Source organism: Spea bombifrons, chromosome 7 (assembly GCF_027358695.1).
Source record: "Spea bombifrons isolate aSpeBom1 chromosome 7, aSpeBom1.2.pri, whole genome shotgun sequence".
NCBI lineage: Eukaryota > Metazoa > Chordata > Amphibia > Anura > Pelobatidae > Spea > Spea bombifrons.
In genome coordinates, this window is record NC_071093.1 from 29,698,911 (window position 1) to 29,717,435 (window position 18,525).

At 38.2% G+C, this 18,525-nt stretch overlaps 1 protein-coding gene across 1 annotated transcript in view; it reads left to right on the forward strand.

The window, feature by feature from the left end:
• The window catches only part of ADAM23 (ADAM metallopeptidase domain 23), a 64,660-nt gene extending 46,444 nt beyond the window's left edge, over nucleotides 1-18,216 (forward strand). The window contains exons 17-26 of the mRNA XM_053470911.1: nucleotides 268-354; nucleotides 821-901; nucleotides 2,239-2,289; nucleotides 2,670-2,733; nucleotides 3,918-4,023; nucleotides 4,370-4,489; nucleotides 5,430-5,598; nucleotides 5,799-5,910; nucleotides 10,754-10,844; nucleotides 18,067-18,216. Of these exons, the coding sequence (XP_053326886.1) occupies nucleotides 268-354; nucleotides 821-901; nucleotides 2,239-2,289; nucleotides 2,670-2,733; nucleotides 3,918-4,023; nucleotides 4,370-4,489; nucleotides 5,430-5,598; nucleotides 5,799-5,910; nucleotides 10,754-10,844; nucleotides 18,067-18,112 (927 nt within the window). The 3' untranslated portion in view covers nucleotides 18,113-18,216. The remainder of the gene's footprint in view (nucleotides 1-267; nucleotides 355-820; nucleotides 902-2,238; nucleotides 2,290-2,669; nucleotides 2,734-3,917; nucleotides 4,024-4,369; nucleotides 4,490-5,429; nucleotides 5,599-5,798; nucleotides 5,911-10,753; nucleotides 10,845-18,066) is intronic.
• The last annotated feature ends 309 nt before the right edge of the window (nucleotides 18,217-18,525 follow it).

Consider the following 18,525-nt stretch of genomic DNA (forward strand, 5'->3'; position numbering starts at 1 on the left):
TCTATAGAGGGAAGAATTAAGCAGGACTGCTTTAGCATTGCCGTAAAGAATCAGGGCAGTGTGGTACTTGAGCAGGAACGTTACCCAAGATATCACATGGCTGCCAACTACGGCAACCCAAGAGGTCTGTAGATAAACAAAATTCTTAAAGAATATTTCCAATGTATTCTGAGCATAAGTGAAACTGCAGCTTTAAACTGCCAACTATACTATAAAGTGCCCTACATTATTCCCACTATGTAATGTCTTCCTCTTGGATTCTCTCAGGATTGCTTTGGAGATTGCTGTAAGAAATGCTCCCTGTCTAATGGAGCTCATTGTAGCGATGGACCCTGCTGTAACACATCATGCTTGGTGAGTAGAAGTGCCGAAGACAGAGGCGTTTTAACCTAAAATGCAATCTGCTACAGGACAGGTTTGGAAGACCACTGAAATCCTTAAAATAGATGAAACATTTTATCTCCCTAACTTTTCTATCTATTGCACACTTTGGGTCTTTAATAATAATAAATTCACCTTATCTTATTTGACCCTATCTAACAGTTTAATGTATATACATTATATATACACACAAACTGATAGCAGGGCAGCAGCACTCATGTCATTTAAAGTAGTTTTCATCTTATATACTGTATGTTACTTTCTAATTTGTCAATGACCTTCAGAAAATAATCCTGCAATATCTTGTTTACTGTTCATTCGCCGTCACCTTCATATACCGTGAACCTTTTCCGTGCATACTAAAATGATGTTGATTATGAGAAATCCTGCAGGAACGAGAATTTCTGTTCTCAGGTCTCACATGCTGCCTGCTTTGCAGTTCCTTCCGAGGGAGTATGATTGTCGCAACGCGGTGAATGACTGCGATATTACGGAGTACTGCACCGGGGATTCAGGGCAGGTACTGCTGAAAACCTATGATTACGGTTTAGTATAGTCATTTCACTAGCACTTTATCATACTTTACCTGTAATAGCATAGAATCTTTTAAAAAGTTTGCTTTTATGGACTTTTTCTGTTTTAATATTTTAATAATAGAGATAAGAAGTAATTTAATTAGTAGTGTATGTTAAAATAAGGTATACTATTCAGTAACAAAAACATGTTAAGGCCTCTTATTAAACTAGTTTGCTGCCTATAAATGTCACAACTGGGGGTACTGGGTCAGATTGGAGTCTCGGTGCAGGGGCAGAACTCAGCTGGTGGCAGAAAGGTGATAAAGTGCCTAGTTGCAGATAGCTGTCTGCTGTAGAAGCAGGGAGGGTCGGAAGAGATTCCCAGGTATAGGCAGACGGCAGTGGGGTCTGTAAAAAAGGCAATGGGGTGTAGAGAAGCGGAGGTAGAACCTAGTCAGGATAGTGAAGGGTCTTCACCGCTGTCTGTCCAGCTTAGGAGCAGATAGATACAAATGTCTCTAGACAGAGAAGTGGAATTCTTTGGGTATCAGGTAGGCCCCACGAGTCACTGAAGTATCAGAATATATATATATATATATATATATATATATATATATATATATATATACATACAATATATAACCATGGTCAGAGACAAAGTCAAAGGACTGGAGAAGGCAGGGTTGGTCTGTAGGCAAGCTGGGGAGATAACAGGTAGGCAGAATTAACACAGTACAAAAGGAAACCAGGTTCGTTGTCAGAGTCCAAACAGAGAATCAGCTCTGTTATCAAAATCCATCAACACACAAGGCCAGGAAGTTCAATGCTGTAGCAAAGAGGCTGGGTGCATGCGCAAGTTATATAGACCATTAATTGCCAGAATGAGGGACAGGTGTGACGGGTGCAGGTAGGCATCCAGTGTCCATGGGAAGGCAGAGACTCCACCGATCCAAAAGCCACTCTGTGGTGTAATGGTTAGTTGTAAAACCTACCATACAGGGTATCTAGTTTAAAGCCCCATGGCTCCTGGCAATAAAAATATACATTTCCCTTTTTATTAAGCTTACAGGATATTTTAAATCTAATTTATGTTTTTTATTCACTCATTTAATTTGCTTTACATTGTTTTATGGTTTAATAAACACAAAATCTTGATAAAATGACTCTACTAAAAACAGGTTTTACTGGATCTCATGAACAGTTTGTGGAAAAATATATGGTAGAAATAAAAAAACCCCATAGATTTCCCATTTTATACATGGTCAAACATGATTCCTTCCACGTGACAGGGACAATTATATTGTTGATTGCTTTTGACGTGGTCCTGTTGGTTTATTTCTAGTGTCCGCCTAACCTTCATAAACAAGATGGATACTCCTGTGATTCCAACCAGGTGAAGTCATCCCAGCTTGGGTTACATACACATACATACATGTTTCTGGCTTTTATTATTAGTTTTAACCTCTGTAGTGTTTTATGTGTCTTAAAGATCAAAGACATCTATTTGCTTACTCTTATCGTTCTATCAGTTTCTTAGAATCTTAGAATAATATGCTACTATCTTTTGTTGTACACCAACATAGGCTAAGAGTGAGATGTCTTAAAATGTATTAAAAAATGTAAAAAAAATTAAAAAAATTGAAAATAACTCTTCAGGACCCATCCCCTTATTGCAAATCACTTTTTAAGTTTTAAACAAAAAGTTCTTTTAGGTCTATTTGAAACATCATGTCGTTTTGTGTGTCATCTAACTATAATTTAACTATATCGTAGGGACGCTGTTACAACGGGGAATGCAAGACAAGAGACAATCAATGCAAACACATCTGGGGATCTAGTAGGTTTTACACTTTGTTCTTTTTTGTGCGTTTTATGAATTGTCATCACTGTTTGGTGTCAGTAATGCATTGCATTTTATGTATGAAGATTGAGACGTGGAAACAAATTGCCATTTCTTGTTATTTTAACAATAAGATACTTAGGGCCACCTAAGGCAACCTGGAGCACATTTGGGGCACCACAATTTCTCCAGTATATGCTGATATTAGCTGCCACGGGCCAAGCATATCAGTCTTCAATGATTTTTAAAAATCAGGGCTGTTCACTAAAAAGAAACCAATGCTATGAGACATTTATACATATATGACATTGGTTGTACAGATGTGTAATATACATACAGGTTTTTTTCTATCAGTTGCTGATAATCTGCACGCAGCATGTTATTTTAATCGACTCCAATGTATACAACTCAAGCCTATCCTGCCTGGGCTTTAGATGATCAGTACACCGATTCTATGTAACTGTACTGCCTGCACATGACCAAACGAATCCATTTCGATCATTTACAACCAGCAAAACCTTTGTAATATATCAAAAACACATTATCGCCATAGAAAATAAGTCATGCACCCTGTTAAATGTATGTACCTTTAGTATATCATACTGTATTGTTACAGTTTAATGGAATTATACATTTCACTCAGTTATCTTTCCATTCTTAATGTAATGTAGGGACTCCTACAAATGCATTTTTACAATTTCTCCCTGCTCTATTCCTTCAATTCCAGTTGGCAAACCCTTAAGTTGGCAAGTTTGGTATTTCTAAAAGAGACGCAATCCATGTGCACAGAATATTCTATTGACACATATGAAACCCCTAACTAACCATGTGAACTGCATGGCTGTCATGTGTATGGTTTATATATTGAGCATTTAGTTTATGCGTGGGGTGTATTCATGGTAAGCTTGTGAAGTCCTGTTTAACGTTAGTATGGGTGTCTCACATCTTGTAGGAGTCTAGGAAAACCCCCTTTCCACATTTAAAAGCAATGCAGTTAGGAGGCCCTCTATTATTTCTCTTAGAACCTGTTTTAATGCCAAAAAATCTGGTATGTTTGTGAGAACCCTTACAGTTGTTGGATGTACCATTACAGTTTGTTGTCGGATTGTATCATGGACAACATGGTGAACAAAGCATGGTATGAGACAACTCTTTTCTGTTTTTCTTTTTCCAACTTGTAGAAGCTGCAGGTTCAGACAAGTTCTGCTACGAGAAGCTTAATACAGAAGGCACGGAGAAAGGCAACTGTGGGAAAGATGGGGAGCGCTGGATCCAGTGCAGCAAACAGTAAGTTGGAATTAAAGGGAACGGCACTATTAAACAGAAAGGGGAGGTTGGGAGGATGACTGAAAGGGAGTTGGCCTTGGTAAAAACTGGGCATGTGTCCTGGTAGGTTTGGCCACCCCTATGCCCCTCTCTTTACCTCCTGCTGAACCCCTTAAAAAGCACATATTCTGTTTTATGGCTATTTGTGCTCGGCATGCTTTCAGTAGCTTCCCTTCATACATTCTCAGACTATATCCCAATTTACTCTGAAATAACTATTATCTCATAGTTTATTAGATAATAATAATATGCTTTTGGATGTAAGATTTCATTTTAGTGATGTCTTCTCTTTGTTTTTATGTTACAGTGACGTATTCTGTGGGTTTTTGCTTTGCACAAATGTATCCAAGATTCCACGTATTGGCCAGTTAAAAAGCGACATATCTCCTACGTATATTAATCACCAAGGGAGAGTGGTAGACTGCAGGTAACATAATCCAGAAAAATGTACTAGGTCAGCCTCTATCTGTCTGTATATCTATTTGTCTGTCTATCTGCCGATCTGTCTTTCCATCTACTTTGTCAATGTGAATGACAAATGATAAATAGAATTAAGTTGCATTGGGTTGATTAGTATCGGCCATTAGGGAAGGACTAAATGTATACATATGGACGCAATAGGGAGTGATGCATTTGATCCTGTTTGAAGTAGTGTTGGTGAATGTGTGTGGTGGATGTTTGTGTAAAAGTTTTGATGCATATTGTTATTGAGTAGGATACTTGCCATGGAAGATTGGGTCTGTAATGCGTTCTGGGCGTAACTGGGAACTTTCTGGATTTCACTGGGAGACTTCGGGTAATGTGCTGCTTCTCTGGGTCTCTGGCCCACGGCCCTGAAATCTCTGGGTCCCACTCGCAATGTCCCCCTGTCCCTGTCTCCTTTTAATGTCTACTGACATTATCGGCCTACTCAAAGAGAAAGGGCTCCAGATAGCTGGAGCCTGGAAGTTCCCAGGTATAATTCTAGGGTATATGTAAGTGTTGGTGCAGTTTCACAGTGTGATGAAGTAAGTGCAAGTTTGTTCTTGTGGGAGAGAGAGAGAGAGAAAGGAGTCAAATGAGAGAGATCAGCATCCATCATCTATGTAACTGTTGGGTGCACCCTTCTTTCATTATCTTATTTATTATCCTCCAAATAGATTTTGTGCATTTGTTTACAATGTATACATACATACATACATACGTACGTCTATAGTGTGATAAAACAAATACTAATACTGACCTTATTAATGAATCAGCATTTGACTTTCGACATAAACTAAACTTGAGTCAGCTGCGTAAGAGGTCCTCGTTGCAGATTTTGTTAGGATGCCAACCTGTTCTGCAGCAGAAGGGTTTGTTTTATATTTGTGTTTTTGATTCAACAGCGGTGCACATGTTCTTTTGGATGACGAAACTGATATGGGATACGTGGAAGATGGGACTCCATGTGGCCCATCAATGATGTGTTTAGACAGAAAGTGTCTACCAATTCAGTCACTAAACATTAGCAGCTGTCCCATGGGGTCTAACTGGAAAGTTTGCTCCGGACACGGGGTAAGTGGATTAGTAACACTGGAAGTGATTTTAGGCAAAGAAGTATAGCAGTATCTCATCACAGGCAGCTGTGGTAATTAACAATACCAGAATTCTTACCTTTCCACATGTGGTGGTTTGAAAGCTTGCCCCTTAAAATAGAAACGCTCTGAGAATGGTTGACTAGTGATAACCCCATGCGGCTTATGCTTCCATTCTAGGTTTGTAGCAGTGAGGCTACCTGTATATGCAGTTCCACTTGGGCCGGAACGGACTGCAGTATCTATGACCCAAAGAAAGAGTCCAACAACAAGAAGAAAGACGTACCAAAGGGTTTGTTCTCTTTAATTACCTGTGTGTTGTGTCAAGGTACCAACTTGAGGTAGTTGCGATAGGATGATAAGAAGGATACAATCAAAATATTCAATTTTGAAGGTTGCTGATGTAAAAAGAAGGATATTGGCCCTTTTAAGTAATAAATGTACATTTTGTCAATTTAAAGATAAAGCAATAGTTACTATTCACGCCTTAACTTAAATGGTAGAATCCTTTGTCTCAGAATTCAATTCCTCTGTGTGAGATATACTAAAAGATATATGTCTGTATCTATGTTTCTATTTAATCTATTTTTGTACATATAATTGTTTGGAGCTTAGGGTTAAATAAGGCTCAAGGACCTTTTTAAATCAATGACAGAGTACATATTTGTCTTGTTATCTCAAATCTGACATAAGCACATGCTTTAGAGCGTTAGCGCACCGACATGCAGATACACTGTTTTATTTTTCGGTCGGATGGGAAGGAAAGACCCCCAAAACAGGAAAATACTTAAAGATAAGGCAGACTAGCCGGTGGACACCAGCAGTGGTCCAGTGCATAGTTTCTCACTTATGTTGAGACGGAGCTACCAAACGTGGAACCAGAATAGAATGAGTTAATAGAGAAATACATTAAAGCAGAAATGATAACATAGGCCCTAGGCAGCTGCTTGAATATGTTTATCGTCTTACTTTCCTACGCATAATACCTTAATTGGTGACGTCTGTTTTTCCTCTTACACTGAGGTCAATTTTCAACATGGTTTACCTGCTCTTCTGAGCAACCATTTGCTATTTAAAAACTCCCAAATACATTATTAGGCTTCACTAGCTAAATGCTAATTACTGTAAATACCCATTGTTAAAGATGAAACAGAAGACCCACTGGCGTATATATATATATATATATATATATAGTACTAAAAATGATCTGTTTTGTTTGGAAACATTTTTAGAAGAATAACTACATCTATTAATTCACAGTAGTATAAAACGCCATGTCTCTCCAGTTAAAATGTATAAAACAAAGCAGAAAATAGCAAAACATTACTGAGTGCTGTTAGTAAAAGTACAACCGGACAGCCAATAAATAATGTGTTTTAAGTCATTTTTGAAGAATAATAGTATAATTATACACTGGATAAAACGGAACCACTGGACAAGTAAACAAAATGTTTTTTTAAACTTCACATCAAGTCGTATATGACTAACTCAAATGCATGAGACCTTTAGGGAAGCACAATAGCTTACAATGCCTTTCAGTGGTGAGACTTTTTGTAGATCCAATAAAAGTGACAAATAAGGTCCTGGCTGAAACTCAGTTGGATATAACAAAAACTGGCTTGTGTTACTACTAAGTGGTGTTCTCTTTCTGGTGCCTCCATGATTACCGCATGTCAAAGATGTCACTTCCTGCCCAGACAAAAAAAATGGTTAGCGCTCTCATCAATGAGAACCTTTTAAGAGTTAGGGATATAAGTTGTTTGTACTGAACTATGGTCCACTACAATCCTACGTCAATGATCTGTAGATCTCCTGGTAGAAATCTTAATGTTCTGATTGAATGCCCCATAACAGTTGCAGAAAACATTTTAAAAGTTTATTTTTTATCTAAATAAAGTACTTGATGTAATGGTAATCAATGGGTTAGTGTTATACACGTTATATATACCAATAAGCTATAGATGCCAATCTAGTATAAGCCTCCTGCAGGAGGGTTTGCGAGGTGACTTCTACAAAGTGGACACAAATAATGGACCAATCCTTACATCATAACAACAAAATTATAAACCAATCCTTTCATCATAACAACAAAATTATAAACCAATCCTTTCTAGAACTCATTAATTAAAAACAAAGTTGTGTTTTGGAATACGTTCACCTTGCAAATCATATTATCTATATGTCATATATTAAGAATTAAGCCCAATTCTGGTGGAAATTTGTAAAAGCAGAAGAGTCAATAGAGGTATTCCATTGGTGGCTGCAGCTAGTGGATAATAAATAGGGTTTTTATAAGTAGCCACCAATGTCAATAAAGAAGTAAACCATTCCCTCTGTCTAGGGCGCCACCGTTGTACGTGGAATTCTGATCGTGCTTTGTTAACCTTATTGAAAAGTTATTCATTTCGTCAAAATCTCCGTCTTCCCTCCATACAGTGAGCATGGCCACTAACAGACTTATAGGTGCAGTGGCAGGGACCATTCTGGCTCTGGGGGTCATTTTTGGAGGCACAGGGTGGGGAATAGAGTAAGCATTTTTTCAAAAATTCATGTTTGGTGCCCAGTGTGCAAGGTGTAATATACTGTGTCTGAGCCTTCTGTGTACTTGTCCCATTGGCTTTGTGTCATGTGGTGATGACCGTACCAGTCATGTGATTTTGACGTGTCCTTGTCATGTGATTTGCTCATGCAGTGTTGACCCTCTCCTGTCTGGGACAATGTGGGGCATACAGTGAAATTTCCCTGACCAAATGAGAACTAGACGTCTTTGTATTTTCTGTTTTTTTATCTTAAAACCTAAAGGCCATTATTTTTAACTAAAATACATCCTTCACACAATGGTTTTTGCTTAAAAATACAGGTAAATGGTATTTTTCATATATTCATTATTTTATTCTTAAAAAAAAACTAATCTGAAAATATTTTCATTGTTTCATCAAAGCATCCTTAGATTGAGACTGTCCTGTTGGAGGCTTAAAATACTTTACGGAATTACAAATGATAGCATCTGTTACCCACAGGGTTCCTATTAAAGATATATTTCCCTGTATGCCAGTTGAGAACTGAACATAGAAGCAATAAAATCATACAAAAAATGTATCCCCTGAAAAACATGGCAGCTTGTTTATTTATATTTGTTTCTTAAATCATTTAGTGAAAACAATGTTTTGTGCTGTTAAATTTGAGTCGTCTGCCTACAAGTTATTTATGTTTGTAACCTTGATTCCGCCACTGTTGGAGACGCTATTACTTGTTCTATGTAGCATTACAAATGGCGTATAATTAATAAGTGTAGTTTTGGTTTTCATAGTCCATTGTGAATATAGTGATGAGTTCTTGTTATTGTCTGACGCGGATGTTCATGGACTGGGGCATTAATTCTACCTTAAGCAGATAAAAGGAGTCTTGGACTTTACTAATTCTGAGTCACTAAAGGTGAAACACATATGCAGGTTAGGTATCGAAAGACCTTTAGCTCTGTACTAGTGAAGTGCCTTGATTTTAGATTGCTGTATTTAGTCTGATGGCGAGATCTGAAATAACCTTCAAACCCCAGTGAGATATCAACAAACTCCACATTTATATTACTAGAATATTGGCTTCTTTATGTTGGAGACCCAATGGCAGTGTAGCCGTTCTTGGTCTATGCATTCTATCATCCATCCTTACAGAGGTTGACTGGCCCTGTTATAAACCTCAATGAAGAATAATGTGTGATTGATTTCCCCAAACAATGAACCATTCAGTCAACATTTAACACTGGACTGTATTTTGGTTTGAACCAACTATGTCTTCAACAGGTAAGTTCTGCAAGATTTTTTATTATACTAGGAAACCACAAGCTTGCTATATAACATGAGCACTTTTGATCCACGCTCTTTGCATGTGTCTTAGAGAGCAATGAAATTCTAATCATGTGTATTCCTAAATTGACATAAATTCCAAAAATGGCATTCTTATTCTTAATATCCAATATGTTGGATATTATTACGTTTCATGGTTATAAGACATTAAATCTACCTCGTATTGTATGACCTTGTGAGACATTAAAACTTGATCTTTGTTCTGGTCAGCCTTTTCATTGAAACTTTTGAGTGATGTACCAGTCCATTTGTTAAGGGTTACACAAAAGGGAGGGTGCTAAACAATGTTGACCATGGATACAAAGTATCATGAGAAGAAATTGCAAAAATAATGTCCTGCTTCAGAAAAAAACATCAAGATGCTGTCTCGAGCTGACAATAATGAGAGGTCTTCACTTTGATTCAAGTGGCCTGTGTGGTATTAAGAGAAAATTGCACAGATGGATTTTTCCTTATGCCACCCTTACACAAATCTGGATGCCTTACCTATCTGATAGTTACAGTACTTGTATCCCGAAGAGATGTCTTTGATGTGTGGAATCTGCCGATGAGAGTGAAGTGTTCAGATGTTTTAATTATCCCTTTGAATTTTTCAAGACCCCTTTTGAACTTTTAAAATGTATAAATAAAAATTAATCCAAGGGCCTCTGAAGAGGCAATGATGTGTAAGATATCATGCCATTGGCTCTACAAGCATTTTAAGTGAGTGGGCCAATTAGTGGTAACAACATTAAAAGGGTTTTAAATAAGTTACCAATTACTTTCTCAAGTTCAATATGTTGTTGACCTCTCCAGCAATAAACAACAGTAAAAGAAGATTCAGTGACTGGCAATGTCTTGTGTTTACGGCCTAGGGTTCCTGAATTATTAGTTGACCCTCTATACCATTTTGTGGCATGGATGACCATAGCCCGGATTTTGAAACACATCACTCTCCATATATTGTATCCATACCCCTATGAAAATCATCTAGGAAAGTATATAATAGACAGATAGTAACAAATAGTGTATTAAACTAATCTTTTATTCAGCTAGTAAGAGCAAGTACTATTGCAAACTGTGTTCCCGTCTCAGTGAAGAATCAATTGCTTAATGCATCAGTTAGGTAAATGATAAATAGCTAACACCACGAATTTACAAGGCAGTCCATTTTATACAGTATAATATATAGACTATTTTATGTGTTAGATCACATTACAATATGATTTGTATTCTTTTTGTCCCTTCTGTGGTTGGTTCTTATGTTTTTCTTCCAATAATGCTTTATCGCAGGTCCTAGTGCCACCAATCTTATAATAGGCTCCATCGCTGGAGCCATCCTGGTAGCAGCTATTGTCCTTGGGGGGACTGGATGGGGCTTTAAGTAAGCAACAACGCATGTCTTCTCTTCAATGGCTATGCCATAATTTACTCTGCTTACTGTATCTCACAAGGCTTTGAGTTTCTGCTACATGTTTCTTGTCACAGAGAATTCTAAATCCACAGCTTCCATTGACAAAATGAAAATACCTATGGAATTTGCAAAATATTTGAATAGATTTATACATCAGAAAAAAGGAAATATGTCACATGGGTGAAAAGATAAGGGAAGCAACAAGGAATAAACATTGTTGATCAAAGCCACAAGAATTAGGAACAAGATAAATATATCCCAGTTTCAAACCGCTGCTCAGACTCAGAATATTGTGAATAACGGTAAGGATGAAAAATAGAGTTTAATATATTTAAAAATAAAATTGAGCTTTGGCAAATAAACTACTTCATTAATTAATGATTATATATATATTATATAGACAGCTGCAAATAAAACAATTACATAAGAGTTTTTTAGCTTAAATGTTAAAGGAGCGTTTTGGACATTATGACGAACAAATACATTATTAAAAATAACTATTTGTCCCACAATCCCATTTATTCATCAGTGTTATTTCTTGGTTTATGTTTTTAGTGATATATATTAGAAGCGTAATGGGAAAAAAAGACCAATTATTCACCATACTTGAATTATAATTGCCAAATGGCATTTGATTTATATGATTTTGAAAAGTTATTGCAACTTTATTATGCACATAAGATTTATTGCTTTATACAGTAATACCTAAAACATTAATTTAAGAGAAAAGTACCATTAAATCAGTTCTGCACTGAAATGGATATGGAGTAAATATATTCCAGAAAATAAAGTGCAAGCCTAAAACATTTATCAGAATTAAATAAAAATTCTGTTTTATTGCATTATTTATAGGACATGTGATATGTACCGGTATTGCTTTTGATTGATTCTGTCACCACCTTTTTCCGTGGTGCCGGAAACAATTGCTTACTTCCACAATCCTTTGTTTTAATAATAAATTAGCGCCACAAGTTACTCGATGGAAAGGAATCTTTCAAAATTGGGATATCATGTAATCACCTTATCTCTTCATCCAATGTGTCACTATTTCTTTAATGTAAAATAACGTAGACTGTTGTAATCATATTAAAAGAAAACGTATCCTTTTTGTTGGGAAACCATAGAATACATTATTTACATGCTGTAGCAGAACCTCAATCACATTGAAGTGGCCTAACTCACAGCTTGAAGTGCATGTTACTTTGAAGGGATGGGCAAATTGAAAATATACTTAAATTTAGCATTCAAGTAGAAGGCCGGCTAGGCTCGCCGAAGAGTAGCTCCAAATGTAGTGATACGAAGCAGAGTTCTAAGTTATTTTGTGTTTGTGATAAATTACGACTTAAGTTTTATATAGATCGTCAGCTTACAATTCAAGTTATATTCAACTATAATACAATCTGTTCTAAAATGTTATTTATGTACATCTTTTTACTCTATTACCACAGTCCCAAAACCTAAAAAGCTGTGTTAAAGAGAATGAATAACAAAATCTTTACATAAATGCAGTCACATTTCATACGTGAAAGATGGAGGCAACATTAACTTTATGAATATATATTATGTATTATAAATGCCCCACATTCCAGCAAACAAGGTTTTTCCTCAATTGTCCACCGCCCCAATACTGAGATATTAAGCTCCATATTAAATCCATCCTAGAGGCATTTTTGCATGACAAACAAATGCTTCTGAATAAACATGGATTTCCCATAACATGAGAAGGTGGCTCAAGGGCCAGAGCTTAATATCTCAAAAAGTGGGTATTTTTTTTCTTTTTTCTAAAGAGGCAGCTGTATGAGTAATTATAAACTATCCACATAATAAGAAGTAAAACAAGGAATGAGAAAAAGAAGAAGAAATTCAATGGGTTGCTCAAACATAACTGGTTAAAGTTGAATTGGAGGTACATTTTGATAGTAAATGTACTATATCCATGACCATATAAAAACACACATTGTCATGGTAACAGAATTGGCTTTAACATCTTATCATTGTAATATTTACTATATATCATCTAGGAACATTTCATATCAGGTTTAGTGGATTTCGCATAGATTATGGGTTTCTTATTGTGCAGAACTTTGTTTGGTGTCCGTGCCAATAATTTATTATCCTAAAGGTGATATCTAACCTCACAGCCTCCAGGCTCACATCCGTAGAATCTACTTCATGACTTGGATTTGATATAAATGCTGAAACTTTTTTTTTTTTTGCAATTTTCACCATATGTTTATTTGACCGCAATTCCCCTTTTCCATTTTTAGTGTACCCACACAGGCTATATGTGGCTTTTTTTTGAGAGCCAAAAAGCTCCTTTGACTACAGTTTTTAAAATCTTTTTAGCAGATTAGCAAAGTTTTTTCGTTTTATTTTATACCTTTAGTGGTGAGATGTTGGAGGACCATTTTACTCATATTTTCATTTTTTATATTGTTTCATTTTCTATTTTAGACCTTAGGGTTTTCTTTTGAATCTAGAGCAGGCATGCCAATTGCGGCCCACGTTCCGGACTGATACGGCCCCCCAAGTGAGCCACGGGACTTGGCGTCATCAGCCGGCGCAGGGAGAAAGAAAGTGCGAGATTTGGGCTTTCCTTCTCCCTGCGCCGGCACACACAGCCACAAGGGCATATGATAAAGAAATTGTGTAGGGGAGGGTTTGATTTCAACCCTCGTCTACAGTAACTTTAAAAAGGGTTCATGTTTGACTGTAGACGAGGGTTGAAATCTAACCCTCCCCTACACAATTTCTTCATCAGATGCCCTTGTGGCTGTGTGGGCCGGCGCGGGGAGAAGGAAAGCCCAAATCTTGCGATCTCGGACGTCGCTAGATTTGGGCTTTCCTTCTCCCTGCGCCAGCACACACAGCCACAAGGGCATCTGATGAAGACATTGTAGGCAGTGGCGGAACTACCGGGGTCGCGACTGCGACTGGGCCCTGGAGTTCTGCCAGTCAGGGGGGCCCAAGGGGTGCCGAGCGGTTGCTGAAAACGACCACTCGGCACCTCTTGGGCCCCCCTGACTGACAGAAATCCAGGACTCCTCTGCTCGCTGCTGCCGCCGCCGCCTGCCTCTGCACTGCCCAGAGTGCAGTGTTGGAAGCGTGAGGCGTTTGTCTTGGGTGCCGGCGCTTCACGCTGAGCGCCGGCACCCGAGACAAACGCCTCACGCTCCCAACACAGGAGTTGACGGTAAGTGACCTACAAAGGGGAGTAGGGAGGGAGTGGGTAGATCGTGAGAAGGGGGGAGGGAGAGGGTAGATCGTTAGAAGGGGGGTAGGGAGGGAGAGGGTAGATCGTGAGAAGGGTAGGGAGGGAGAGGGGAGATTGTGAGAAGGAGGAGTAGGGAGGAAGAGGGGAGTGTGTGAGAAGGAGGGGTAGGGAGGAAGAGGGGAGATTGTGAGAAGGGGGGTAGGGAGGGAGAGGGGAGATTGTGAGAAGGGGGGTAGGGAGGGAGTGGGGAGATTTTGAGAAGGGGGGTAGGGAGGGAGAGGGGAGATTGTGAGAAGGGGGGGTAGGGAGGGAGAGGGGAGATTGTGAGAAGGGGGGGTAGGGAGGGAGAGGGGAGATTGTGAGAAGGGGGGGTAGGGAGGGAGAGGGGAGATTGTGAGAAGGGGGGTAGGGAGGGAGAGGGGAGATTGTGAGAAGGGGGGGAGGGAGGGAGAGGGGAGATTGTGAGAAGGGGGTTAGGGAGGGAGAGGGGAGATTGTGAGAAGGGGGGAGGGAGGGAGAGGGGAGATTGTGAGAAGGGGGGAGGGAGGGAGAGGGGAGATTGTGAGAAGAGGGGGTAGGGAGAGGGAGAGGGGAGATTGTGAGAAGGGGGGTAGGGAGGGAGAGGGGAGATTGTGAGAAGGGGGGTAGGGAGGGAGAGGGGAGATTGTGAGAAGGGGGGTAGGAAGGGAGAGGGGAGATTATAAGAAGGGGGGGTAGGGATGGAGAGGGTAGATCGTGAGAAGGGTAGGGAGGGAGAGGGGAGATTGTGAGAAGGAGGAGTAGGGAGGAAGAGGGGAGTGTGTGAGAAGGAGGGGTAGGGAGGAAGAGGGGAGATTGTGAGAAGGGGGTAAGGAGGGAGAGGGGAGATTGTGAGAAGGGGGGGTAGGGAGGGAGAGGGGAGATTGTGAGAAGGGGGGGTAGGGAGGGAGAGGGGAGATTGTGATAAGGGGGGGTAGGGAGGGAGAGGGGAGATTGTGAAAAGGGGGGGTAGGGAGGGAGAGGGGAGATTGTGAGAAGGGGGGTAGGGAGGGAGAGGGGAGATTGTGAGAAGGGGGGAGGGAGGGAGAGGGGAGATTGTGAGAAGAGGGGGTAGGGAGAGGGAGAGGGGAGATTGTGAGAAGGGGGGTAGGGAGGGAGAGGGGAGATTGTGAGAAGGGGGGGTAGGGAGGGAGAGGGGAGATTGTGAGAAGGGGGGTAGGAAGGGAGAGGGGAGATTATAAGAAGGGGGGGTAGGGAGGGGAGATAGTGAGAAAGGGATAGATGTGGTATGCGGTTTTCAATAAACTTTGCATAAAATAGTTAATTTACATTTAATTTTAATGGTTCAGAAAATGTCACGCAAAATGGTCGGCCCTCGCACATGTTCACTTCATCAAATCTGGCACTCTTCGAAAAAAGTTTGGACATGCCTGATCTAGAGGATAGTCCTGATGATGTCATAATGACATCACTAAGGTACTGATGCTTATTTATATTTTATTTTACTTTTTATTGTTTTTTTTCATTTTTGAAGGTAGAGAAACAGATTCCTCTTCTTCTCACTCTGATCTCTTCTTTACAGTCCTGTTTTCCTGATTTGTGATCAGTGGCTGGGGGCTGGGTGGTTCACAGAGACTGTATTAGGTAGGGGTCCATTATAGAGATTCCCTTTTGCATGATTAAGTAATTATTTTGTGAAAGATTTGAACATACTAGGAATTATGTTTCTAACACTGCATTTAGAGTGGTGAATTTAGAAGTATATCTAGAACTGTACCCACAGCAATTTTAGATGGTTAGTTAAAACGTAAAACATGAATAAACATTGTTTTTATATTGGTGTTCTAAAACAAATTTTGACTTTTGATATATTTAGTGAGATAATACTTTTTGAAGTTATTTACTGATCTAATTCTTTCTGTTCCATGACCTAGTGACTCTTTTTCACATCTAGGTTTTTAGCACAATGGACAGTCCAGTATATTTCATTCAATCGAAGCAACATTTTGTTATTTTCTGTATGTTTTCAGACAAAATTCATGATTTCAAGAAAAGATTTATTATTAATGTATTTATTTTTAAATTATTAAATCAATAAAAAAAGTCAAAGCTTACTACCCAAATACCTACAAATCCTAGATTTTCATCAATAGGTAAATAAATACATGATGATTAAAAAGACTGGAGTCTTTGTGAGGCTTACCTGGAATCAAATTTGTTTTCCAAAGTCTCTAAAATGGCATTATATAGCAAATACATTTTCAGTTTATTTATAGCAGGTTAGTATATTTTTTATTTGACATTTGCAAAACAAGTATCAAAAGGAATGTTATCTTCATGCATCTGTTTTGTGTTGAGCAGACAAAATGCCACTTTTAAATTAATGTTAGAAAAACAAGAGTTTTATGTATTATAATAACATTTTTTACAGTTATTAAAATGTGTAATTCACTGCCAAATGGAAATATTTTGAGAGCAGTGCATTCACTACTAAAGCAAGAATACAAATGATCACAAAAAGTTACTTTTATTATTATAATATTATTTAATAATTCATATTTTATTTAATATTATTTTAATGTTAGGTAATGTTACATTTTTTTCTTTGGCCCATAAGATTTCTTTTTAAATATTGTCAATTAATAAATAAAAGTATTTTTAAAAAGTCTTCTTTTACCCTAGTTGTTTATTAACCGGTAAATTTGCAGATGGGATATAATAACCTGTATATTGCTTGCTTACATTTATAAACACAATTCTTAAGATTCGTTTCAGGTAAACTTGAAATTCATTCTAGGTTTGTGTTTTGACCAATAAGGATAAATTACATCAGATTGATTTCGGCTTGGTGTTATCTACAACAATTTATGTAACTTCAAGGGAAGTTAGTGGTTTCTAGATATTTCTAGATAAGATAATCTAGTTATCTTTTTCCCCAGCACAAGTGTAGGTCACCAAAGCCGAAATACGTAGCTGGGTCGGGAACTCTGTACAGAGACCATTCCTTTATGTGCGAAATCCAAATTAGTATATGACTTATTGTACAAGTTCAGTACTGTTAGATCCAGATATGTAGGCATGGTTTCCAGTGTTCATAACCCATAGGAGATGATACATCATTATATAAAAGTTGAAGATATATTAAAAATAAGTGTTATAATATTGACTGGCTTGAACAGTAACTTCTAGTGTGTCTAGGTGATGTCTACATTTATCTCGTAATCAACTCGTATTGTTGTATCAGCTTTAAAGTAGGACTTGTAGTAAAATAAATATTTTTTTCCTCAACGAATCACAAATATTTCACAGAACACAAGGCCACATATGCATATTTTGAAACTACCGTTCTGTGTTTCTGCATGCCAACTTGGTGGCCCTAGCAGTGCATATGCCAAGTGTTACCAGACTGAATGCATGAGCCCTTTGCTTGATGCCCCACATAAAGCCAGATTATGGGGAGGTGGTTGCACCCAATGTTCGTTGTTGCCTTGTAATGTATTGCTAAATTAAAGTATGAGGTTATATTGTATAAGGAGAATGGGCTTCAGTGCACTGCATACTTACCAATTAACCAAACACATAACTGCAATTAAACCTTACTAACCCCTTCCTGATCCCATTCTCCTTGGTGTGCGTTGTCTTTGTATAAGCTATCCATGATGTTCTCTCAGTAGAAGACCTTTTTCTTTCCATGGCAGGGTAAGGTTCACCAAGCAGCACTGCGGAGTCTTCTATGATTCCATGTTTCCATTTTCTATTTAAGCGGTCACTGTGTTTTGTCCGGTCTACGGATCCACAACACATGTGATGAATGTCTATTTTCAAGTTTATAAAGCAAGATATCACCAACTATATTCACATTTGAAAGCATTACTGTAACAGGTGCTTCCTAAAACTGCATCTTGGTGAATTGAGCTCTTAGTCATGAACATAACTATTGTTATTTGTTAATGAAATATAACTATTGTTTTATGCTTTTCCTTTAATGCAATCTGGAAGAAACGTCAAAAAGAGGCGATATGATCCATCTCAGTCGGGAATATGAAGTAGCACATTTTGGAAACTGTCTTCCTGCACTGTTGGTACAGGGACACTGGAAATCTCTATCTCATCTATAAAAATAATCAAAAACTATATTTAAACACTGATTGCTTGGGTTTTTCAGAATAGATATATTTCAAGAAATACCAGGGATTTCAAATATATGCTCTTTCCTCAGAAATACAGATTTGTCAGCTGAAACGGTTACACGAAATCCCATTGAAAATATGAAATTGAAAGGAAATTCAAATGCAATATCTTTTTTGAGCAAAGATAGAGCAAATGTGGAAATCAATAAGCATCATCAGGCTCAAGCATGAAGCCTATCCTCTCCTAAAGAATATGAGGGGGGAAAAACCAACAACCCGCTGGCATGAAAAACTCTGTTCTACAAAGGATAAAACTGCATGGCAAATT